Below are 21,634 nucleotides of genomic sequence, written 5' to 3' on the forward strand. Positions count from 1 at the left end.
ACAACACCTTTTTGGTTCACTTAATCATTTTACACGAGTTTAAAAATAAAATATTTGGAAAATATTATATTACAACCTCGAATTAACATTTTGATTCTTATTTCTTTGACTACTGATATTTGACAAGCTCTCTAAATACCTGCTATTGGCCAGGGCCATAATGACGTTGATTGGACAATCACCAATCATGTTTTTGATATTTAGTTTAAGCCTTCAAAATCTAAGCGAGGTAAATTTAAGTTTTTATAATGTATATGTTAATTCTGACCTAAGCAATACAATGATATTAAGCTAAAACAGACAACTTTAATGAAACAGACATTTTCTTATTATTTAGATTTAGAAGTAGACATGAGTAAACGGAAACATCCATCTAACTGGTGGTTGAAAACTATCACATATGAAGAAACAGAATTAATTTTGACGAGAATCAGATAAACACACACACACACACACACACACACACACGCGCGCGCACGCACGCACACACACACACACACACACACACACACACACAAACACACATGCACGCACTCACACGCACGCACGCAAAGACCGTGCGTTATTATTTGTTTAATTTAGTTAGTTTTTAATTCAAAAATAAATAAATAGAAAAATAATATATTTTGTAACTAAGTTTGTCAAGTCATATTTCAGTTGTTTTGGTCCAAACATTGTAATCTATAATTTAAGGGAAGTTGCGAGGTTGCTCCATCACAAGTATTATTTAACTTACTGGGGCTACCTCAATTTTACATGTATGTTAATGTTTGTGATTCAATAAAATACTTTTTTTTTTTTTTTTTTTTTTTTTTAACAGCAACAATTTAAATGCAGATTTCTGTGAATTCCTATCAGAATTAGCAGAATACGAAAAGAATATAAGCCGTAACATCCATAAGTACAATGCTTATAGAAAAGCGGCTAGTGTCTTAGCTTCCTATAGTAAAAGAATTAAATCTGGTGAAGAAGCTAAGAAATTAAATGGTATTGGTGATAAAATATCTAAGAAAATAGACGAGTTCTTACAAACTGGAAAATTGAGGAAATTGGAAAATATACATAACGATAACAAAACACAAGCAATCACTTTATTAGCACGTGTCTCAGGTATTGGACCAGTAAAGGCGGCGGAATTAGTTAACAGTGGAATAATGACGATAGAAGAATTAAGACAACATAAAAATAAACTAACCCAACATCAACTGATTGGTTTGAAGTAAGTACTTACTATTAATAATTAATAATACAGACAACGCAATGAATTCCTAACTTAGAAACGATAAATAAAAGTAATATAATGTGACTGCATATTAAATTCTTAACATTTACCATTGGCAAAAATTGACCAGTTACAGTAATGATATACATACATATGTATGTTGAATATGCGATAATTATTAATAATACACAAATTTGACTCGATCTGTATCAATGATTATTAAAACTGTTTTATTAAACATTAACTGTTCTTAGATGGCTTCTTTAAACTTGCTGTAAGTGACGTTCAAGCGAAATTAATATGTTTGTGACTATATCAAAAACAATTTTTTTAACGAATTTAACGTGTTTCATTGGAAAATGATGTTATCATTATGAGAAGTAAGGCCGTTATTTTTTACAGGTATTTTGAAGACTTTGAAAAAAAGATACCAAGATCAGAGATCAAAGAAGTAGAAACTATAATGAAGAAAGTTATCTCTGATCTAGATAAGGAATTTATGGTAACAATATGTGGTAGTTATAGGTTGGTTACTTACATTTTCATGCAACTTAACGCCGAAATATATCATTTGTTAGCAAAATTGTAATTTTAATTTAAAATGGATACGAATATAACCATTGTATTAAGGAAATCAATAATGCTCACTATTTTCTTATTGTCTATGAATGTAACATCATCATTTTCGAGCCTAATACTTAGTTCATCATCCCTGGAATCGCATACCTACTTTAAAAATACATTTGTGTCTTATTAAATAAATATTTTTCCCTAGGCGTGGTAAATCGGAAAGTGGTGATATCGACGCATTAGTAACTCATACCTCACTGAGGGCATCAAAGGATTACAAGAAACAAGGCGAATTACTTCTTAACAAAATCATTAACGCTTTAGAAGTACTAATCACTGAAACTATATCGAAAGGAAACACGAAATTTATGGTAAAATCAAATAAAATCTATATGTATTTATATATTATTGTAGATACTGTTACCCCTTCTATTAGATACAAGATTGCGTTATTTCTCGACGTCGAGGTACCTCAAACTATGGAGAGGGCAAAAACGGCTGTTTGTCCCTGAAAAGTATTTGAGATCCAGGATGCATGGCCCTCGTTTTTTCATTAAATTAAATAAGGATGCTAATCTATTACTCATTTTTATATTAATTTTAGGGTGTATGTAGACTTTCTCCCGAGCATCCATCCAGACGTCTAGATATAAGGCTCATTGCACACGAGCAGTATTATTGTGCAGTGCTATATTTTACTGGGAGCGATGTTTTTAATAAGGAAATGCGTGCTCATGCTTTGGAAAAGGGATTTACACTTAATGAATATTCCTTAAGACCTATTGGAGTGACTGGTGAGGATTTTAGACGTTTTCCTTCGAAATTTACGGTGTTATGCTTTCTTGTTATTTTACAGTATTTTTTGTTGTTAAACAATTTATTTATACATATTTTGGTAAATTTTTATATGGCGCTTAGAGTATCTAGCGGAGTTCATAATAAACGCCTTGTCAGGTGTTCCAGGTGAGCCCATAGATCTCACATCAGAGGAAGACATATTTGACTATATCGATTACCCATATAAGAAGCCCGAAGAAAGGAATTTGTAAAACAATAAACACTAATAAAAAATTAATCTTATTTATTTAAAAATATATCTCAGTCGTATCACAAAATTCTATTAACATTACTAACAAGAAATAGTTTTACTACATAATTGATTTAGTAGATTCTATTTCAAATTCCAAATAAATGAATAAGTGTCGCAAGAGCAAAAATTTTGGAAAAGCAATTGTATGTGTTTACCTACGTAGCTTATATTCTCTTGGTTTTTCTTGGCTTTTGACAATGCGACATCAACATTTCCTCCAAAATTTTTGCGTTTGACTTTTGTTAGCACATTCCTTAGCATTTGTCTATGGTATGATTTTGCCTAATACATTTATTTTTAATTATTAATTGACATAGTACCGAATATATTTCATAGCAATTTTGTTAATTTTCAATACAAAATCCATATCTATTTTATCGATACATACATAAAATTATAAGTATATACATAAAATTGAAAGAAAACTTAAAATTCATTCATTAACATTTTAAAGTGTACATATTTACATGGAATGTTAACATTTTGCATATTAAATAAAATTAATTACGACTCATAATACTTTGGTTATATACATGTATTAATCACGTGCCTTAGATTAAGCACACATTCAACTGACTTGTTAAAAAAAATACACTTTGAATTAATAAACATTTACTTTATTTTTTTTAAGTTTGTTAAACATGCACACGATGCTAACGATAAAGAAATGTATTGGGATTTTTTAATAATTTTCTTATTCTTACAGATTTCAATTATGGAATAATTAATATTATTCCATAATTGAAATCAATCAATAAAGGTTTCAACACCAACACACACTTTATCGTTACATGAATTAAAACTCATCATTTAAATTGGCATTGCTATTGGGCAACAATAATATATTTGATAATACTTAAATATGCCAAATATGTAATTGTTTATTTGAACATAGAAAAGCAGTTAATTCAAATAAATTCGAAGCTAAACTTGTATGGAATTTTCAAAATCCAAAATCATTTATGCATTTTGAAAAAAGCTAATAATTTCTATAACTAAACAAAGTAATATAAAGCGAATGGTATTATGAAACGCTGCAAGAATACAAAACCTAACTTTAAATTTAATTTTCTTATTTTCGGTCAATTGCGACCACAGAATCAGTCTCACTTTTCAAAAACATTACATTTAATTTTCGTCAGGATGAACCAGCTTGTAGAGATGAGAAGTAGGGTCTGACAATGCATCATCAGGGTCCCTTAGCTCTACAACTTGTCCAGCCGATAGGACGAGTACGCGTGAGCATTCGAGTACGCCCGTCAATCGATGCGCAACGAACACGACCGTACTACCAACGAACGAGCAACGTATCGTGTCTAATATCGTACGCTCTGTTTCTTGATCTAAGTTAGCTGTGGCTTCGTCTACAAGGAGAATCTGTAATCGTATTTTAAGTTATTATTAATATATATTTTATTACTCGTAAATATTATTAAATGTTTAATATTAAATGTTTAATAAATGTTTAATATATATTTTTGTATTTCGTATTCTATCCTAATTTACATTATAAGGATTCGTATATACTCAATCTGTAATAGCATTCTATATTTAATATTTAGAAATATACCTATTTTGTAAAAAAAAATATATGTTTAATAAATAGACGCCATTCTGATATTAGTACATAAGATATTATGATACAACATAAATGTTTAAAAAAATATGTATATATAAAATATATTTAGGGCATGTAATATATAATATAAAAATACATAACGTAAAACGGCCATAAACCAAAGAAAAGATAGGCTCTATGAATCAAAACGAAAATTCAAACATAATTTCTGCAATACCTTAGCCCGTTGCAGCAAGGCTCGCGTCAAGCAAAGCAACTGCTTATGTCCCCTAGAGAGATTATCCGCCGGCGAAGACAAACCACCTCGGTTCATAACGAAATTGCTGATTCCACAGGCCTCCAGTGCTCGCCAAATATTATGTTCGTAATACTGATCCAACGGGTCCACGTTATCCAAAATAGTACCCGAGAATATGAACGGCTCTTGTGGTATTATACCTATACGAGACCTGAAACAATCCTATCGTCAAGTACTTAACGTACTAACTTACACATACTAAAATTTCATTCCAGGAGCTTGAGATGAAATCACTTTTCGACAGTCATGACCCACTAACGTTCAAGGAAGATTTTTGGGAATTACATCAGCTCTAACTATGTCACGTGACCATACAAATTCGTGGGTCACACCTGTCGAAAAGAGTCTCTTGTCTTAAGCCTTTTTTTCAATGAGGTGAAAATGCAGTCCCCGCGTCAACGCCCGCGTCGCTACCTCTCTGCTATTCAGAGGGGTAGCGAGACCCCACCCACTACAAAAACCTCAGTCCGTCACACGCCCTTAAAAAAAAGGGTAGAAAAATAGAGTAGGAGTAGGCCGACGGGATAGAGATCTGGAAGAAATTGGTGGTGTTGGTGGACAATGACATGAAATACGTTCGGGTGTAAAAAATGCATAACTGATGACACACCTACCAACACGCACTTTGTCGTTATATGAATTGAATCTCAACATTGAAATCGGAGGTTAAAAGGGAGATGAAAAAGTTCTCCCAGACAGCTACATCTTAGAGTAGTTAGAATTTAAATCTATTTTTTATAAAATGCATGTTAATAAGATGTGGAATAATAAAGGCTTATTATTATTACTATGTAACACTTTTAAACTAATCGTTTACCTAGTTGAACTAAAATAAAAAACAAACAAACTATAAATATATAATATATACTATCCAAAGCTTATATGTTGCAAATCTTTCATACTATTTCTGTACTAATCAATCGAATTATTAATTAACACTATTTTTATAATATTTACCGAAGCGCATGTAAATGAAGCGATGCGACGTCAATGGAGTCTATAAGTACTCGGCCACTCCCACACGGGGCCAATCTCAGAATAGCGCGTAGCAACGAACTCTGAAATATTCAAAAGTTCTTTATTAATGTAGAAACTTGATGTTATGTGTTGAATACGAACTATAAAATACGTTTATACGTACGTATACGTTAAGTTCGAACCTGTTGGCATCCTCACTCATCTACTAAGATACCTATCATTAGGTAAAACATATGATTCGCATTTTTCAATCTTGCAATCCACTACACATGTAAGGCATATGTGACAAAACATTTCTCAACTGATTGAGGCTTATAATATGTTTATAAGGAGAATAGTTATTTTATTTCAGTAAAACGAAAAAAGGCTTATAGTGGGAAATGATCATCGTTTATCTTATCTTAATCCGTAATCAGCTTTCTGTAGTGAAAAATCCAATTTTTAGTTTCGTCAAAAATCGAACCCAGAACCACAAAGGCACAATGGTGAGTCATTATCAACATTACCTTGCCGGCTCCAGTGCGGCCAACTACACCGAGTCTTTCCCCTGGATGACTGCTAAATGAGACTCCGCACAATGCGCCATTTTGTGTACTCCTCTCACTACAACAAATTTAATATACGCGTATAAATTGTTTCTTTACTCTACCCAATAATAATATTTAACTAGATAATTAAAAGTCGATTGTTTTAAATATTAGTCACGTTACTTTAATATTTAGTTTACTTCGGATTATTTTATATTTTAAACTATAAACAAGTTTCATTTTATAAGTACAGTATTACACTGTATACCAAGCATCAGCAAGTCATTATCTATATATAAAAAAACTAATTGCGGTTCCTTTGTCCCGCTAAAATTCGATAGGACATGCTTTTACAATGGAAGCATAGTACATCGTGATGAAACTGGCATTTGAAACATAAATATCGATATTACGTGTCAGACACGGCTAATCACCGGAGCTAAGCCTGATACAGGATTGTAACGCCACTGAATTATTATAATTCTTATTTGTTTTATAAAATCTCTATAATAAATAAAATAAAATATTATAATCAAAGTTGTAAAAAAATATTAATTATGGTAATAACTACCTGTAATTAAGAGATACATCTTCGAAACTTATGACTCCGTGTGATGGCCAGCCGTAAGGTGGAGGATCACCATCGACTTCCTCCATTTCCACCTGAAAAAATATATAAATGTTTTTTATATGTTAGTATAATTAGGAACACGTAAAGAAATATCAAGATTTTTACTTGTTAATTACCGTTGTTAAATTACACATACACACATTTTGGTCAATCTCCTCATATAAAATAACAAAGTATATTCGAAACTCCAAGACAGTATTAGAATTAGACAAAGATAATATTTAATATTCTTCTACGTTATAATCTACTAATCTGTGACCGTGTTGACAGTTGACTGATCAATAAAAATCAATATTTTTAATTCGATTTTTTTTAATATGAACGATTATTTAATCGTTCCAATTTATTTCCAGCAAATCAATATATTTAATGTAAGTAAAAAATTAAAAAAAAAGAAATATTTAAAAAACTCAGGTATCTTTTACTAATAATGGCTTTGTTTGTTCCTTCATATTAAATATATATTTTAATTTACCAATCAATCAATCTTACAACTGTGCTTTGTAAAACTGTGCTTTATGTTTCTGTTTCAATGTGTATTCCATTTTGGCTTTTATGTGTAATGCAATTGTTTGGATATTGTTTAGTCATTAGCTGTAGTAATACTTAAATAAATAAAATAAATTTACAAATTATATTCCACAACACTTTAGTATGAGGGTTTTTTTTAATGTTTACATAATATTACATATATCTTATTTTTTTTTTGGTCGTAGCTTCCAGAGATAAAAATAATTGACACTCACCTGCCGTATGTACTCCCCAACTCGTTCAACAGCGATCATCTCTCGTTCAGTTTCCGTGAAAGAGCTCAGAACAGAGCTTAGCATTGACGTCATCGACAAAGCGTACGAGATGGCTAAACCCACCAGACCTACACAATATTTAACATAATCATCAAAAGGGCTCAAATGGTAGAAAAGGGTCTTCGGTAGTTGGAATTTTTTTATTTTTTATAATAAATAAATTTTTGGAATTGCTAAGATAACGCGACCAAATTGTAAGAGACTACTCGAACCAACGATATAGATAGATAGATATAGATCATATTACCGGGATCAGCGGCATGTGTAGCGCGCTGCAAAACGGCAATTAAAGCAGCGGCGGCAAGAGCAACGGCAGCAACCGCCTGCAACCGCAAGCCGAGCCATTGGGCAGCAGCGGAACCGCACAATGCGGCTCGTTGCCAACGCTCTACTAACTCTTCCCCACGTATGCACCACGCTTCTGTTGCACCCAGACCGCGGATTGATGTCAGACCTGCAATTAATATGATACAATTGCTAAAAGAAATGGTTTAAAAATTAACTTTTAAAATAAATATTTTAAAAGTTTTTTTTTTTGAAGGAAGTCGAATTTGTTTGGAAATACTTCAGTAGGCAGCTGGTGCCACATGAATTTTGTAAATGGTACCGGGAATCAGCTGATTATAAAATTTAAAATAATAAATAAATCCGTGCCGCGCTACAGCGATTTTAGGTCTTGGCCTCAGATTTCTGAATCTGTTTCATGACCATTTGTTAATCTAACAAGCAAGTAGTAAGTTTCATCATGATATTTTTCTTCACCGTTCGAGCGCAAGTTAAATGCGCACGTAGAAAGTCCATTGGTGTACAGCCGGTGATCGAACCTAAAACCTCAGGGATGATATTCGCACGCTGAAGCCACTAGGCCAACATTGCTCTGTTATAAAATTTAACTCGGCAAAAACAAATTATTCCTATTCCAAAATATAATAATTACCTTCTAACGTATCATTGAAGTGCACGTAAACTGGCGACAAAGCTACACTCTGCAATCGTTTTAATTGACGTGACGTCACACGATAACGCTTCTGTAATCTAAAAAGGTTTAGTTTTATATTAACTGATACCAGTTTAATTTGTTTCTTAATATAAAATAAAAATCTTTACCTGTAATAGATGAATGACATAGGCAATATTCCAACGAAAAGCCATGGAAGTCCATATATCGTTACTGCTATGGCACCTGGAATTTATTTATTATTTTAATTAATATTTAATAAATTATAGTTATGTAGTCAGTACAGTTCATAAAATTATTTTAAAAAAAACAGGTCTAAATAAATACAGCATACCTTTTTTTTAAAATAATTTTATGACCTGGTAACGAGACCTTTAATGTTGACCATGGAGTAATTTCACTGAATCTTGTCATTGAATCGCCTTATCTATAGTTTCATGTGTAATTTATTAACTATTCATAAAAGACAGCGATTTATGCACAGAACATCGAATTAAGAATGGATAATAGTACATATATTAAAACATAAGAATTATTTTGTATGGAATCTGAAAATTTTCTTAAACGTTACCCATTTATTTATTTTTTAAACCTGAAATTAGATACAGTTTTACCTATACAATAATTGATACAAATACTATTACACTATTGTGAGTTGTTTTAAATAACTCTTGGTTCTGCCAACAAAAAAAAAACGAAGCCAAACAAAGTTTTCGAATATTTCTTATTATTATTATTTACTATATCGATTAGAATTTAATAATTATTGTTAAAATATGATAATGTCTGTTGGTTCAGCTAGTTCATACAGTCTTTGGTAGACCAACTCTTCGTATAAAATTGAAAGAAGCATATCCAGACACGCTCTTTCAATGTAATTTAAATTTCGTCTGGTATCAGAGAACGTTAATAGATAGGCATAATGAAAATGTTTAAAAATTCAGACCAAACGAATCATATCAATATATTGATATATATATATATATATATATATATATATATAAAATAAATAATATAAATTATCATATTATTTCATACCAATAAGTCCAAACAATTGTGCTAGTAATATATTTAGAATGAATGGTAAACTATCATCGACTGTGTATGTGTCTGAAGAAAATCTATTTATTATTCGTCCCGTCGGTGTAACATCAAAGAACTTAACGTTTGCCTGCAAAAAGATAGGGTATTAACACAAAAAATACGAAAAATCTAATAATTATAACACAATGAAATATCTAATATAATATAATAAACTAAACGAAATCACTAACATATTTGGAAAGAATTCTACAAGGTGATGTGACAATAAATCGTAAATTTTGTTTTGTCTTCTTCCTTCTATTGCATTACACGAATAGAAATTACAGGAACTTGCAAGTTACGCAAAATATGTATGGACTTGTTTAGAGCCAGTCTTCTATATATGAAACTTACTTCATTCTGAACTATGTCCTTACCCTACCTAGCATATATATATACTGGAAGCATGTAAATAAAAGGGAAGTTACAAAGGCCGTTTACTCTTTGAGGCCTTCTCGTAAAGGCCAACCTACGTTCAGATTGGGATTTGATCGAATGAAGTAAACTTGGAATATTAATTGTGCTACTTCTGTTCACATATGAACGATAAATTAGCTAAGCTAAATATTTCGAACTCTGAAAAAGTGAAGGAAAGTAGAAATTACCTTAACAACAACTTTCAGTAACGCCTTATGAATTCTCTCCGCAGCTTTAACACCGCCATATGCGAAAAAGAACGCTCGCATTATAGTGAACACAAGATTAGATCCCGCCAAAGCAAAATACATTATCAAATAATAATTATCCGAGTATGCAAGGAAACCGGGCGCTTCCAGTAATCTTGAATATTTGGCTTGAGTCGGTACCATAGCTGCGTCTGTACCGTGGTTATCCAAGTTATGTATTGCAGACAAAGATAAATTCAGCAATGTATGTACAAATTGATCGGCGGCATTAAAGCCGTGATCTAGCGCGGTTGTCTTTTCATGTTCATCCATTTCTAAAGTTGTTGAATTTGTTCTGCTTTTGATCCAGAATGTCAGCCATAGGAATGTGAAATTCTGGGACAGTTGCATCAGTATTAGGGATATAACGATGCAAAGAGTTAGAAAAGATCCCACTGAGCGCAGATACATCCAAATAACCCCCCAACCCACTGTGCCTACAGACATAGCTTCCTGTAAAGAGGAAATAATGAATATTAGTAGTCATTAACTAGTTAATGTCCATATGTCAGTGTCGGTTTTCCTTTCGGCCCATGTTGTTGCATTTTTTACAATACACTTACATCATTATCCAGGCTGTTTCTACTAACAGTGTCGTCATTTAAACTGGTCACAATCGCCTGATCGTTTTCAGATCGCACTGGTTCTTCGCCAATAGATTCTGTTTCACTGGGCAAAAACTCATCTATCTCATTTAGAACTGTTTCTGGTGGACCTGAGAGATTCGAAAACATTATTAATAATAAAAAAATACTTTTTACTTACACAAGTTTTCTTATATTTTATAAATGATTTTCTTCTGGGCCGATAAGTTAACAAATAAAACGGGGAAAGATTGCAAATTAGTAGCATACTCAAACATTAACTAGATTAAAAAAAAAAAAAAAACGAATTTATACCAAATGCGTGCACGTGTCCATCTTGCAATAAGAGTACGCGATTCATGCGTGCGAGGTGACGCGGCGAATGTGTAACAAGAATTCGTGTGGAATGCTTCAAAAGGCCCAAAATACACTTTTGCATTATATGCTGCGCCACAGTCGCATCGAGACCGGATAACACGTCATCCAAAAGGTAAACTGAAATTGTATATGGCTTTTAAAATGTAGATATGCAAAATTGATACATTACTTATTGTTTCTAAGGAACTAAATAAATCAACGTAACAAAATGTATACAGGCATATACAATAAAAATTAAGTGCCCCTTAGCAATTAATAGATGGTACAACCCATAACTGCTGCTATCGTAATTAGAAGTTGTACGGGTGCTGTTCCCTAATGAACACAATATTATAACTAATATTGCGTTGCTTTGATTTTTTCGTTATTACAAAAGTCTTTATAATTAAATTAATTAGTTTAAATAAAATAAAGATGTTTACATAATTTCAATTTATAAATTGTAAAACATAAGTTGTTTGTTACACTATTACATACTGACCTAAATAATTATTTATATTTAAGAAATTTTACAAACACATATCCATATGATAAAAAAAAAAACGATTGATATTTTTTTCCAATGTCTCACTTAAATGGTAAAACCCAAACAAATTTAGCTGTAAACTATTTCTTGCAAGACACAGTTTATATCTTTACTTTTGTTATCACAATACAGTAGTAATAAGATTAGTACATAAATGTCAAATACCTTTTTTGTCCTGATAGACAGCACGTGCTAATGCGATTCGAGCACGTTGTCCGCCACTTAACGTACACCCCCCTTCTCCTACGTACGCGTTCCATCCCAGTACATTTAGGTCCTCTGAAATTATTTTATTAGTTACACAATTCAATGACACTTCTGTCACGATATAATGTGACACGAATGTGACTGTGCACGCTCAAGATAATTTAAAATTTTGACAAACGTGTTTAATCTTAAACAGAAGATTTTAATACACATTGTCATAAATCTTCTTTCTTTATATGATAGAAAAATATGATACCTGTTAACGCGCAGGCGTCGACGACCGATCGGAATTTGCTTTCATCGTAAGGTTTTCCGAATAGAATGTTGTCACGAACAGTCCCTCTTACTAACCAAGGCTGCTGAGCCACATAACCAAAACCTAAAAAATTAGATTATTTTTATAGAATGTAATTATTATAAGAATCATATCATTAATACCTAAAAATGTAAAATAAATATACAGTCAGACCGTTTACGACGACATTGTTTAGAACAACATAGCGGTTATATTGACCAAAATCAATGGTGCCGGCTAAATTCTATTGTATAAGGTTCTTAATAACAACGTCATCGGCTAGTACGACTATCTGTTTTTACGACCAAATATCAGTCCCTATGTATCCCTTCGATGTCGTTATAACAGATTTTGACTGTATTATATATTTTTGCAGATAGGTACAGTTGGTTGACAATTGTAAAAATTTGTTTACAGGTAATAAAGAATATTAATTCTCATGAACAACTAGGGTCTATAGAAATGATGGCGATTGTCAATTATAGCTTATATGTTTTATCCACGTCTTCTACGTTCGGAATAGAATCGAGTTCCAATATTCCGCGGAACGTGTGGCAAACTTGAAATTTTGTAGTACGAGGCTTACTTTCAAATCGGAATCGCTACTTGAAGCAAAAGCAAAATGTTTAAAAAAATATTTATAACAATATTGTAACTAACATAATCATATAGATTCAGGATTATCTGCTGAAATAGATAAATTATTGTTATATTAAATGTGAGTTTGTCACTCCTTCTATAAGTATTGAATAAATTTGTCGACATTTAAATAAGATTAAACTGATATTTAATAAGAATATACATACTATTAAGATTTTCGGCAACTTGTATCTCCCCTGTGACTTTCATCATGGCACCCATTATGGCGAGTAAGAGAGACGTTTTCCCACTTCCGACCGGTCCTGCTACACCGATAAGTTCATCTCTTCCAATTTCCAGAGAAATGTTTTTCAAAAAGAAATATCGACTGTTATCATCTGGATTCATATCGTCTTCGGCTGACGCAATCGAAACCCTCGAAGGTTGTGAAACCTTCCGTTTCGATTTACCCTTACTTTTATTAGGTTTCTTCACTTTTTTAGCGTTCGTCCACAGAAAAGTTAAATCTTTCAATATAATTATCTTGTCCTCATCGCGATTTTTATTTATTTCCTCATAGTATCGGTCGGGATTCATGTCCTCAGTCTAGAAATACCAATAAAATCAATCATTCCTATATCCTTCTCTATTTCTGTTCTTCCCCACATAATAGCCCACATAATACTCACATTTAAAAGCTTTTGAATACGTTTCATAGACACCCAGGCCTCGGTAAGTCCGTTAAGGACCCAGGGGAATGCATTTAATGGTGCAATGAGCATATTGATTAAGGCCACAGTCGTGAATACCTATTAATAAAACTAGTATTTAAATAAATACGTATGAAATTGCAATTAGTTTTAAATAGAAAAATCGGCTTAATATGTGACGAAATTTATTTCCAATATATAAAATATAATAGTAAGAAAATATTAGCTAAGTATACTAATCACCGGGAAGGAAAATAGCTATTTATATGTAATACGAGATTAAAACTTGGTTGTCTCAAGTTACTGCATATTTTAAGCCGATTATTCTAGTACAAATAGAATTTACACAATGTTTGTAAAGGTAATATTATTTTACAAACTAAGAATTATCTTGAAATAATGAAAAATTGTGGTTATGTTAAATGTCTTCTAAAACGCGTGCCTAAATCAAATATGCGTTTTTTAATAGAATGTAGCGCAATCTGATTATAAATCATATGAATTTATGTTTTTACGTAATCTAGATTCGTCAAGATTTAAGTAACCATCATATTATTATTTCTATAAGGGCCTTAATTCTTAAAAGCGGTGCCTTGCAAACCTTCCATATTATGATTCTATTAAAACAGCGGAGAGGGTATTAACCTGAGTCGGAATATCAGGAAATCAATGTATGTATGACCTAATAAAAGCACACTGATAGTATTGACGCACTATCGGTTCTTCCCTGAACACTCATAATATTAATTTACATATTATTTTAATGATAACTGAAAGCAATTTGACCTTCTTTTGCCGTTGTAGTATGAAAATAGAATGCTGATGACGCGTTCACTAAATATATTTTTTTAAATACGAAGCTGTTAAAGAAAATCAATTTAAATTATATTCAGGAATATATTTTTCATTTCATAGGCTGGTTGTTTGATACCAAACGACAGCCGCTGGTGGTTCCATATGTTTGCTATGTATGCTAATTGTTTAGCGTGTGCGTTGCCGGCTATTTCTGTTTCTAGTGTTTCTACTTACTGTAGGCGCATCTAGTGGCTGTCCTCGAAGGGCATGAGTGCCTAATGTCATAGCAGCTACCAGAACTGGAGTGGTCGCCCATAATACAACACATATTGCGTCCAGATATTTCCTACCCCGGAGATACTTTAGTTCTTTAGTCCGGGCTCCTATATGGGCAGACATAACAGTTTTTTTATTCATTACTTAAAGGACCAAGTATATACCAACATTGGAATTAATTAATGGTAGCTGAATTATCTCAGGAAAAAATCCTGTCTAAAGACGTTATAAGCACATATACATATATCTAAAGAAGGAAAGTATACATTGAAATGAAGACCGAAGACCATTGCGGCCAAATAGACAGATGATCTGGTGAGGGTGAGGAAATTGGGAAGAGGCCTATGTCAAGCAGTGGACGTCAACAGGCTCAAACGAGAAAACTTAATAGATATAGAACTCTTTGAGTGACGGAAGTTTTCCTCTCATCTGAAGGCGATTAGAAAAAGCAAAATATAAAAGGCTTCCCGCTATATCACTAAAGTATATCGAAATTGTATTTAAATCATAGTTCGCGATAAAAATTGCGCGTCAATTCTAATACGCGAGAGCGTACAAATTTACTAAGTATCAATGGCACAATATATGAATTCTCCAAGATCGCATTGATATATAAAAGCTTTTGGTTTTATGATTTCTGCTTATCTTTAAATCGTCGGTGTAGAATGATAACCTCGTATGTCCGGAGAACAAACATTACAGGAAACGAAAAAAATGTTTCACTTCGTCAATGTTCGTTAAAACTTTATTATGGTCAATAGTTTTGGATCGTAAAAAGGACTTGTATATTAATAACATAAATAAGTCCTTACATTAGATTATACCAGTTAAATAACATAAGAGACAAAAAATAAACGGTTTTTTGACATTTAACATTCTACACTGACGATATGTGATATTACGTTCTTAAATTAATTTTTGTATGTACCAATAAGTTTTCTACTTCATAAGTATTAAGTTTCTGTAAGTATATAAAATAATTAATATTGTTTCAGTGTATATATATTTACCTGATACTTTATTGATAAAATAATCTTCCCAAACGTGTGCTTTCACAGTTCTCACACCTCTTATAAGATCACACATTAGATTCACCCGCTCGTCTTTATGTTTCATCATTTCCGTGCTTAATTTTCCAATTTTATTTGCAATCACTTTGTTAATGGGTATCAATATAATAGAGAATGCCACTCCAGCCAAAAATGATATACCGACTTGGTCATATAGAAGAAATAGGGTTATTGTTAACTAAAAATAAAATAAATATACTGCAAACATTGTCACAACATAACTAATAAGTAATAACTATCATAACAGATGTAAAGGTTTCAATTCATGTTCGCTTTTTTATTATTTTTGTAAATAAATAATACCTTACAAATAAATCTTTAAATATTATATTTTTGTATGTATTGTTCATTTTAATAGAACAAGGCGCAGTGGTCGGAGTGTCATTTGATGTTAAGTAATACCATGGATGCTATCAATAGAGAGCTCGCGAGTGCATTGCCGGCCTTTTGCGTGACCCTCAGTTTAAAATGACGCTATTTATCTATAGGACAGGTCTCTATAAAAAAATCATCAACGTTAAATTTAGCTATTATATATATCGTACAACGAAACATTTATAACGAACAATTTTCGTTCGCATGCAACTACTTTACCTGTAAAGGAATGCTCCACAGAGCATGAAAACTCGGACAAGAATTAACAATCCTATCTGTATCAGTTGACATGAAATTTGTGATTTCTCCAAACGAAAACTCGCTCATTAGTTCAGTTTGAGTTACACAGAGAGTCTTTCTAAGTATCGTGGAGACTATGGCACCTCTCATCTTAATCCCAATAATCGACATCAGCCAATTAAAATGACAATTGCAAAATGCACCAATAAGTGCAGATGCTAGTAGTAATGACGCATATACATATCTAAAAGGAACAGGAAATAAAAAACAATTTAGTAAAAGTTTTAAATCAAGATGGTTTATGTTATGTGATATACATAAGTTTGAGTTACTCAATCTTTATATATTTTTTAAAGTGAGTCTCAGGATAATTGGGTCAAATTAAAATATCATTTTTAGACAGATAATATGCATTTGTAGCGCTCATAAACACGACAGCTATTATTATGTAAAATAAATGCATTTAAAGAAAACAGTCTAATAATTATCGAGGCACAGCTAATAGTAATTTAAAGGATGTTTTATTTTAAATATATATAAAGCCTAAATAAATCAAAATTAAATCAGAGTATTATTTCATAAAAAGCATGTAAAATAGTTCTTACCCATAATGTTGATCTATAGTTTCATCCTCAACAAACTTGACCAATTTATTTAAAAGAATAGGTCCAGCAAAGCCAGCCATGTCAAAGATTAACTTTAACACGCCAATTCCATAAAACTGTAGGCCAAAACATTTATGGAGAGCTCTAAATAGTGATACATTATGTCTTCGAGGTGGGCGAAGTAATATTCTGGATACAGGAGTAACAGGTGTTGCAGCTTGCGGTTGAGTTTCACCAACAGCCCCATAACCTTCAATGTATGAGTTATAAATTTTTCTACTGTATCGATAGAACAGTTCCTTCATTATTTAATTAATGCTAGGATTATTCCCAGAAATTAAAAGTTTACTGATTCAAAAGATACATAATTAGAGATATTTAAAAAAATTGTGAAATATGTGCAACAAAAATATCTGATCAAAGCACCAATATGGAGTGGTAGGAATTTTGCTAGTGAATTAAATTTTTTAAATAAGTGTTTATCTCTAATAGACAAATGATACATAATGAATGATTATAAAAAATTTGATTTAACTATAAAAACTTTATTATATATTACTTCTTTATGTATTAAAAAAAATTAAAATATTGAAAATTTAACAAAATGTATTCATGTATATGAAAGTGGATTAAATTACCTCTAGAGCCAATAAAAGGTTCATGAGGCACTTCAGCAAATAATTGGTAGAGATCCACATTTCCAACAAGAGCTCTGTCTATCTTTGCCCCAACATAGGAACATCTGTATGTAGCAGGAATATCATACAGCTCCTCTAAATCATTTAATTTATTTTCTAAACCTAAATGAAAATTATTATTGTAAATATAAACTAAATAAAAATAGTGAGTATTCAATATTATATATATTTTATAACTATTAGTGTGGTAGAAGAATGCAGCAATATAAAGTTTTGTTTAGAATGTGAAGTAACATTTATTAACATTTTTGTATTATCATTTCATAGATTTTATTGCTGTTTTTGAAACACTGAAATCACTATTGCTGTATTTTGAAAACTAGCTGTCATTGTGTCTATCCTATGTAGCAACAAAAATTAATTTACCTTTTTTAAAAAGTGGATTCACCCAAGAAAATGTTAGTTTAGAGATCCAATGAACTCCTTGCATAGCAGTTCCTAAAACTTCTTCATCATAATGTGGCAGTAGTGGTGTATATTCACTCTAAAAATTACAATTTGTTAGGCTTAAGTCTATAACTGCATGAACACAGATTAATAATTTTAATATTACTTACATGGGATCTTTGTGACCCAACAAGCCAAGGTGAGTAGAATGTCGGCCTGGAGTCACTTGCAGGTAAAAGAGTTAGAAAGTAGAGAGTGTGACAACAAAGGGTACCAATACAATATGCTGGGGGATTACTATTTAAAATAGTACTTCTTAATTCCATTAAATTCAAAATAACAGCACCACTCCACAATAGAAGTATGCTTAAGGGCCCCCGAGAACTTGGTCCAAGGCGATGTTTTAATGCTAATATAAACCCAAAATGCACAAGCCATGCTATACATGTTGTTCCTGCAGTAAAATAATCAATAGGATATAATTCCGAGTTAGGAGTAGTAAGAAAAATATACAGTTGAATAATTGGTGATATGGCTAAGGCAAGAATAATAAAACTTCGTAGCGTTATGACCCTTTCTAATGCCTTTTCTCGTATTACCCAATCTTTTCTATATCCCACATAAAATCCAGATGTAATGGCCAACAAAAAGTATAAGGGAATTTGAAAAAATAACTCTTGAAAACATAATCCAAAATCCTTTGATGTATCATTCCATATGTAAAGCCCTGATGGGCCACACATATCTTCCCATTTTAATGAAATATTTAAGAATGTAACCATTATGTCCACTGTTAATCAATTGTTATTTTACTACTGTTTTACACAATATTAACTGTTTTTCAATATTTTTACTGCACATCAGCTTAGCAAGGCTCTTTATTCTTAAAATGGGATTTAATTCATTCTTTGATAGATACATGTATGTTTTCCATTTATTCCACATTATACACAGTCTATAAGCAAGTACATCTTCTAATTGGTAGATAAAACTTTTTTTTATTACACACAATTCTTATATCAGTAATAAAAAAAATATACATTTGCAATTATTTACAAGCTGTATTAGTTGTACAGTAAATATTATATCTTTGCCGTTTTCCAATCTCAAGAATGATAAGAATAACAATGAAAATGTAATATTTCCAGTAATAAGAACATAACTGATAACTCTTCAGTTGACGGCTGACCGCTGACACAAAGCTTTTAAAATATGAAATATAAAATTGTAAAATAAATTTCTTGACCAATGTTGATGATCCACAGACCAAGGTGGGATGCTACAAAGTTGTCAACCACAATTGTCTTACTCGTAGACGGACTATGGTATAGACCAGGCATCAGCGTACAGCGTGTGAGATAGCGAATATTATAATCTAACTTTTTACAAAGGACACCAAGTGTGGCAACTACCTGACGTTGGTAACATGATTCGCAATTTAGTCGGTTTGCACTGAAAAATATGTTTGGAACCACCAAGCCGACCAAGGGCTCGGTGGTAAACAAATAAAACCCGATACGCAAATAGAGACAGAAAAACTGATACTCTGTTTCGCTTGCACTTAAGTATTTCACGTTAATGTCTTCTCTCTTTAGTTATTATTGTTATTTTAGAAGCTTATCTAGTTCTATACTCTATCTACGGTCTTACTCAAAATATTACTATGACTAATGCGTATGGGTAAAAGAAACACCTAAATTTATAATTTACCCTCTGTGTCTTTATATGTGATGGCTGTACAGGAACTCGATGCTTAGAAGACTTCAAAATACGATCAAATTAATTGTATTATAGAATAGCATTTTTTGTTGTTTGTCATGCTTTATATAGTCTGTGGTTTATACATTTGTAGTAGTAATTACGTTTCGTAATACTACTTAATCTATGGTATAACGCAATGTGTAGTTTTCTTTTTTTCGTAGATAGAGTATACCATAGTCCGTCTACGTTTTTTTAATTCGTTTTTCTATTAAATCTGAACTCACTGTCAAGTGTCAGCTGTGTTGTGTGGATGTATGTATTCATTGTATTACAAAAATTTAAGTCATTATTATATTTTTCGATTATGTATTAGAATATCAGATGGATAATCAAGCATTAACATCTCATTCTGAGGAGGAATACAAGGAAGAAGCCTTTGACCCAATATATGACATTATTGATTACCTTGTAAGATGTGCAAAAGTATCATTTAAAAATTCTCACGTCAATGAAAAGGATATCCGAAGTGTGGAAAAAACAAAGTATGCTTATAATGTCTTCATAAAGTCTCCCACCGATTTCCTCCTTCAATATGGCAAATTTCTATGTCCAAACCATATACAATATTTTGAAGATATGGATATTTATGAGACAGATGATGTTTTTAAACATTGTGTTTCCCACCTAAAACTTTACCACTCAGAAGAAAGTAGAAACAAAAGAGTGAGAAATAGAAGATATAAAGCACTTCAAAATTTACAAGACACTACTGATTATTTTAGTGAAAAACAAATGATGTTTAGAAATCCCTTACTATATGAGCAACTTATAGGCCAATTTTTAACTGATGAAGAAATACAAATCAGAGATTCAGCAGACAATGAAAACTTGACACTACTTAGTTTGATTCTTGACACAGTAGACAGAAATCAAATGAGACAAACTAAGAATGTGCAAATGCTTTTGGAAAATGATGAAACAAGCTCAAGCACAACTGCACAAAAACCATCAAATCAGAGTTCGTCTGAGAATAAAAGGTGGGGAGATTTTGATATACCTGACACAAGAGCTGAAATAACTCGAGAAAAAAGACAGCAGACAATGATAGATGCAAATGAAAGAAATTTATTGAGAGAAGAATTTCTTCAGGAAATGTACAGTAGTTTTATAGAGGGAAGAGATATTGATTTTGATTACAATAGTGTTGACAGCAATGATGATTATGATGATCTAGAGCAAATATCTCAGGATGCAGAGGATAAATATTTTGATTCTGAGATGAATGATAGTGAAACTTTGGAAGAGCATATGTCGTTGGTCCAGGAGTACAGCTCAAAGAAGTACTACAATGAACATGATGATCCATTAGATTTATTTATGAAACATATTACAAATAAACAGAATACTGTTATCTAAATAGCATTTTTTCTATCAAGTTGTTTTAAACTTTTATGTAGGTAGTAACTGAAGTGTTATCAGTTCAGATCATAATTATTTTTAAATGCATAACATAAAATTCATTTTAAATGTGTTATGAATGTTGTCAGCAGTTGTAATATTATTGATCCAACTAACCAACCTAGCTTCAGATGCATGATGTATGTATTATGAGCAGTATTGTGGGCATTAAAAGTTCTGACAGAATAGATTTTCTATAAATTTGATCTGCATATACCAATGGAGTGCTAGCCAAGTCTTCCATATAAAGGTTTATTGTATTACATTGACCATTTCATAATAACTAATGTTATCAATGGGAGTGTAACAGGACAGTTTGTCATAACAGGTGGCTTAGATAGAG

At 31.8% G+C, this 21,634-nt stretch overlaps 3 protein-coding genes across 3 annotated transcripts; 2 read left to right on the forward strand and 1 right to left on the reverse strand.

Moving 5' to 3' along the window:
* The first annotated feature begins 760 nt into the window (after nt 1–760).
* Nucleotides 761–3,043, forward strand: LOC111002736 (DNA polymerase beta-like). Its single transcript, XM_045629589.1, has 6 exons — nt 761–768; nt 821–1,219; nt 1,625–1,747; nt 1,998–2,163; nt 2,397–2,586; nt 2,747–3,043. The coding sequence occupies exons 1-6, from the start codon at nt 761–763 to the stop codon at nt 2,839–2,841; spliced, it is 981 nt and encodes a 326-aa protein (XP_045485545.1). The 3' UTR covers nt 2,842–3,043.
* A 598-nt stretch (nt 3,044–3,641) lies between these two features.
* On the reverse strand, nt 3,642–19,324 carry LOC111002734 (ABC transporter C family member 13). The gene is made up of 24 exons (XM_022272939.2): nt 18,303–19,324; nt 18,112–18,229; nt 17,686–17,847; nt 17,048–17,297; nt 16,422–16,686; nt 15,768–16,005; nt 14,716–14,864; nt 13,666–13,785; nt 13,204–13,582; nt 12,359–12,481; nt 12,061–12,174; nt 11,307–11,486; nt 10,971–11,122; nt 10,348–10,860; nt 9,698–9,830; nt 8,809–8,884; nt 8,639–8,736; nt 7,949–8,155; nt 7,642–7,769; nt 6,836–6,927; nt 6,244–6,340; nt 5,717–5,817; nt 4,679–4,910; nt 3,642–4,259 (listed from the first exon to the last, which is right to left on the reverse strand). The coding sequence occupies exons 1-24, from the start codon at nt 18,912–18,914 to the stop codon at nt 4,011–4,013; spliced, it is 4,788 nt and encodes a 1,595-aa protein (XP_022128631.2). The 5' UTR covers nt 18,915–19,324; the 3' UTR covers nt 3,642–4,010.
* A 744-nt stretch (nt 19,325–20,068) lies between these two features.
* LOC111002747 (coiled-coil domain-containing protein 97) lies at nt 20,069–21,479 on the forward strand. Its single transcript, XM_022272956.2, has one exon. The coding sequence runs from the start codon at nt 20,215–20,217 to the stop codon at nt 21,247–21,249; it is 1,035 nt and encodes a 344-aa protein (XP_022128648.2). The 5' UTR covers nt 20,069–20,214; the 3' UTR covers nt 21,250–21,479.
* The last annotated feature ends 155 nt before the right edge of the window (nt 21,480–21,634 follow it).

This window comes from Pieris rapae, chromosome 9 (assembly GCF_905147795.1).
Source record: "Pieris rapae chromosome 9, ilPieRapa1.1, whole genome shotgun sequence".
NCBI lineage: Eukaryota > Metazoa > Arthropoda > Insecta > Lepidoptera > Pieridae > Pieris > Pieris rapae.

Excerpts from the sequence above, each read along its gene's own strand:
- LOC111002736 (XM_045629589.1), top strand. Across the intron at positions 1,220-1,624 it reads CATCAACTGATTGGTTTGAA|GTATTTTGAAGACTTTGAAA; the intron begins GTAAGTACTTAC and ends TATTTTTTACAG. Across the intron at positions 2,587-2,746 it reads AAGACCTATTGGAGTGACTG|GTGTTCCAGGTGAGCCCATA; the intron begins GTGAGGATTTTA and ends ACGCCTTGTCAG.
- LOC111002734 (XM_022272939.2), bottom strand. The coding sequence starts at position 18,914 with ATGGTTACATTCTTAAATATTTCATTAAAATGGGAAGATATGTGTGGC. Across the intron at positions 16,687-17,047 it reads ACTATAGATCAACATTATGG|ATATGTATATGCGTCATTAC; the intron begins GTAAGAACTATT and ends TGTTCCTTTTAG. Across the intron at positions 13,786-14,715 it reads AGCCACTAGATGCGCCTACA|GTATTCACGACTGTGGCCTT; the intron begins GTAAGTAGAAAC and ends TTTTATTAATAG.
- LOC111002747 (XM_022272956.2), top strand. The coding sequence starts at position 20,215 with ATGGATAATCAAGCATTAACATCTCATTCTGAGGAGGAATACAAGGAA.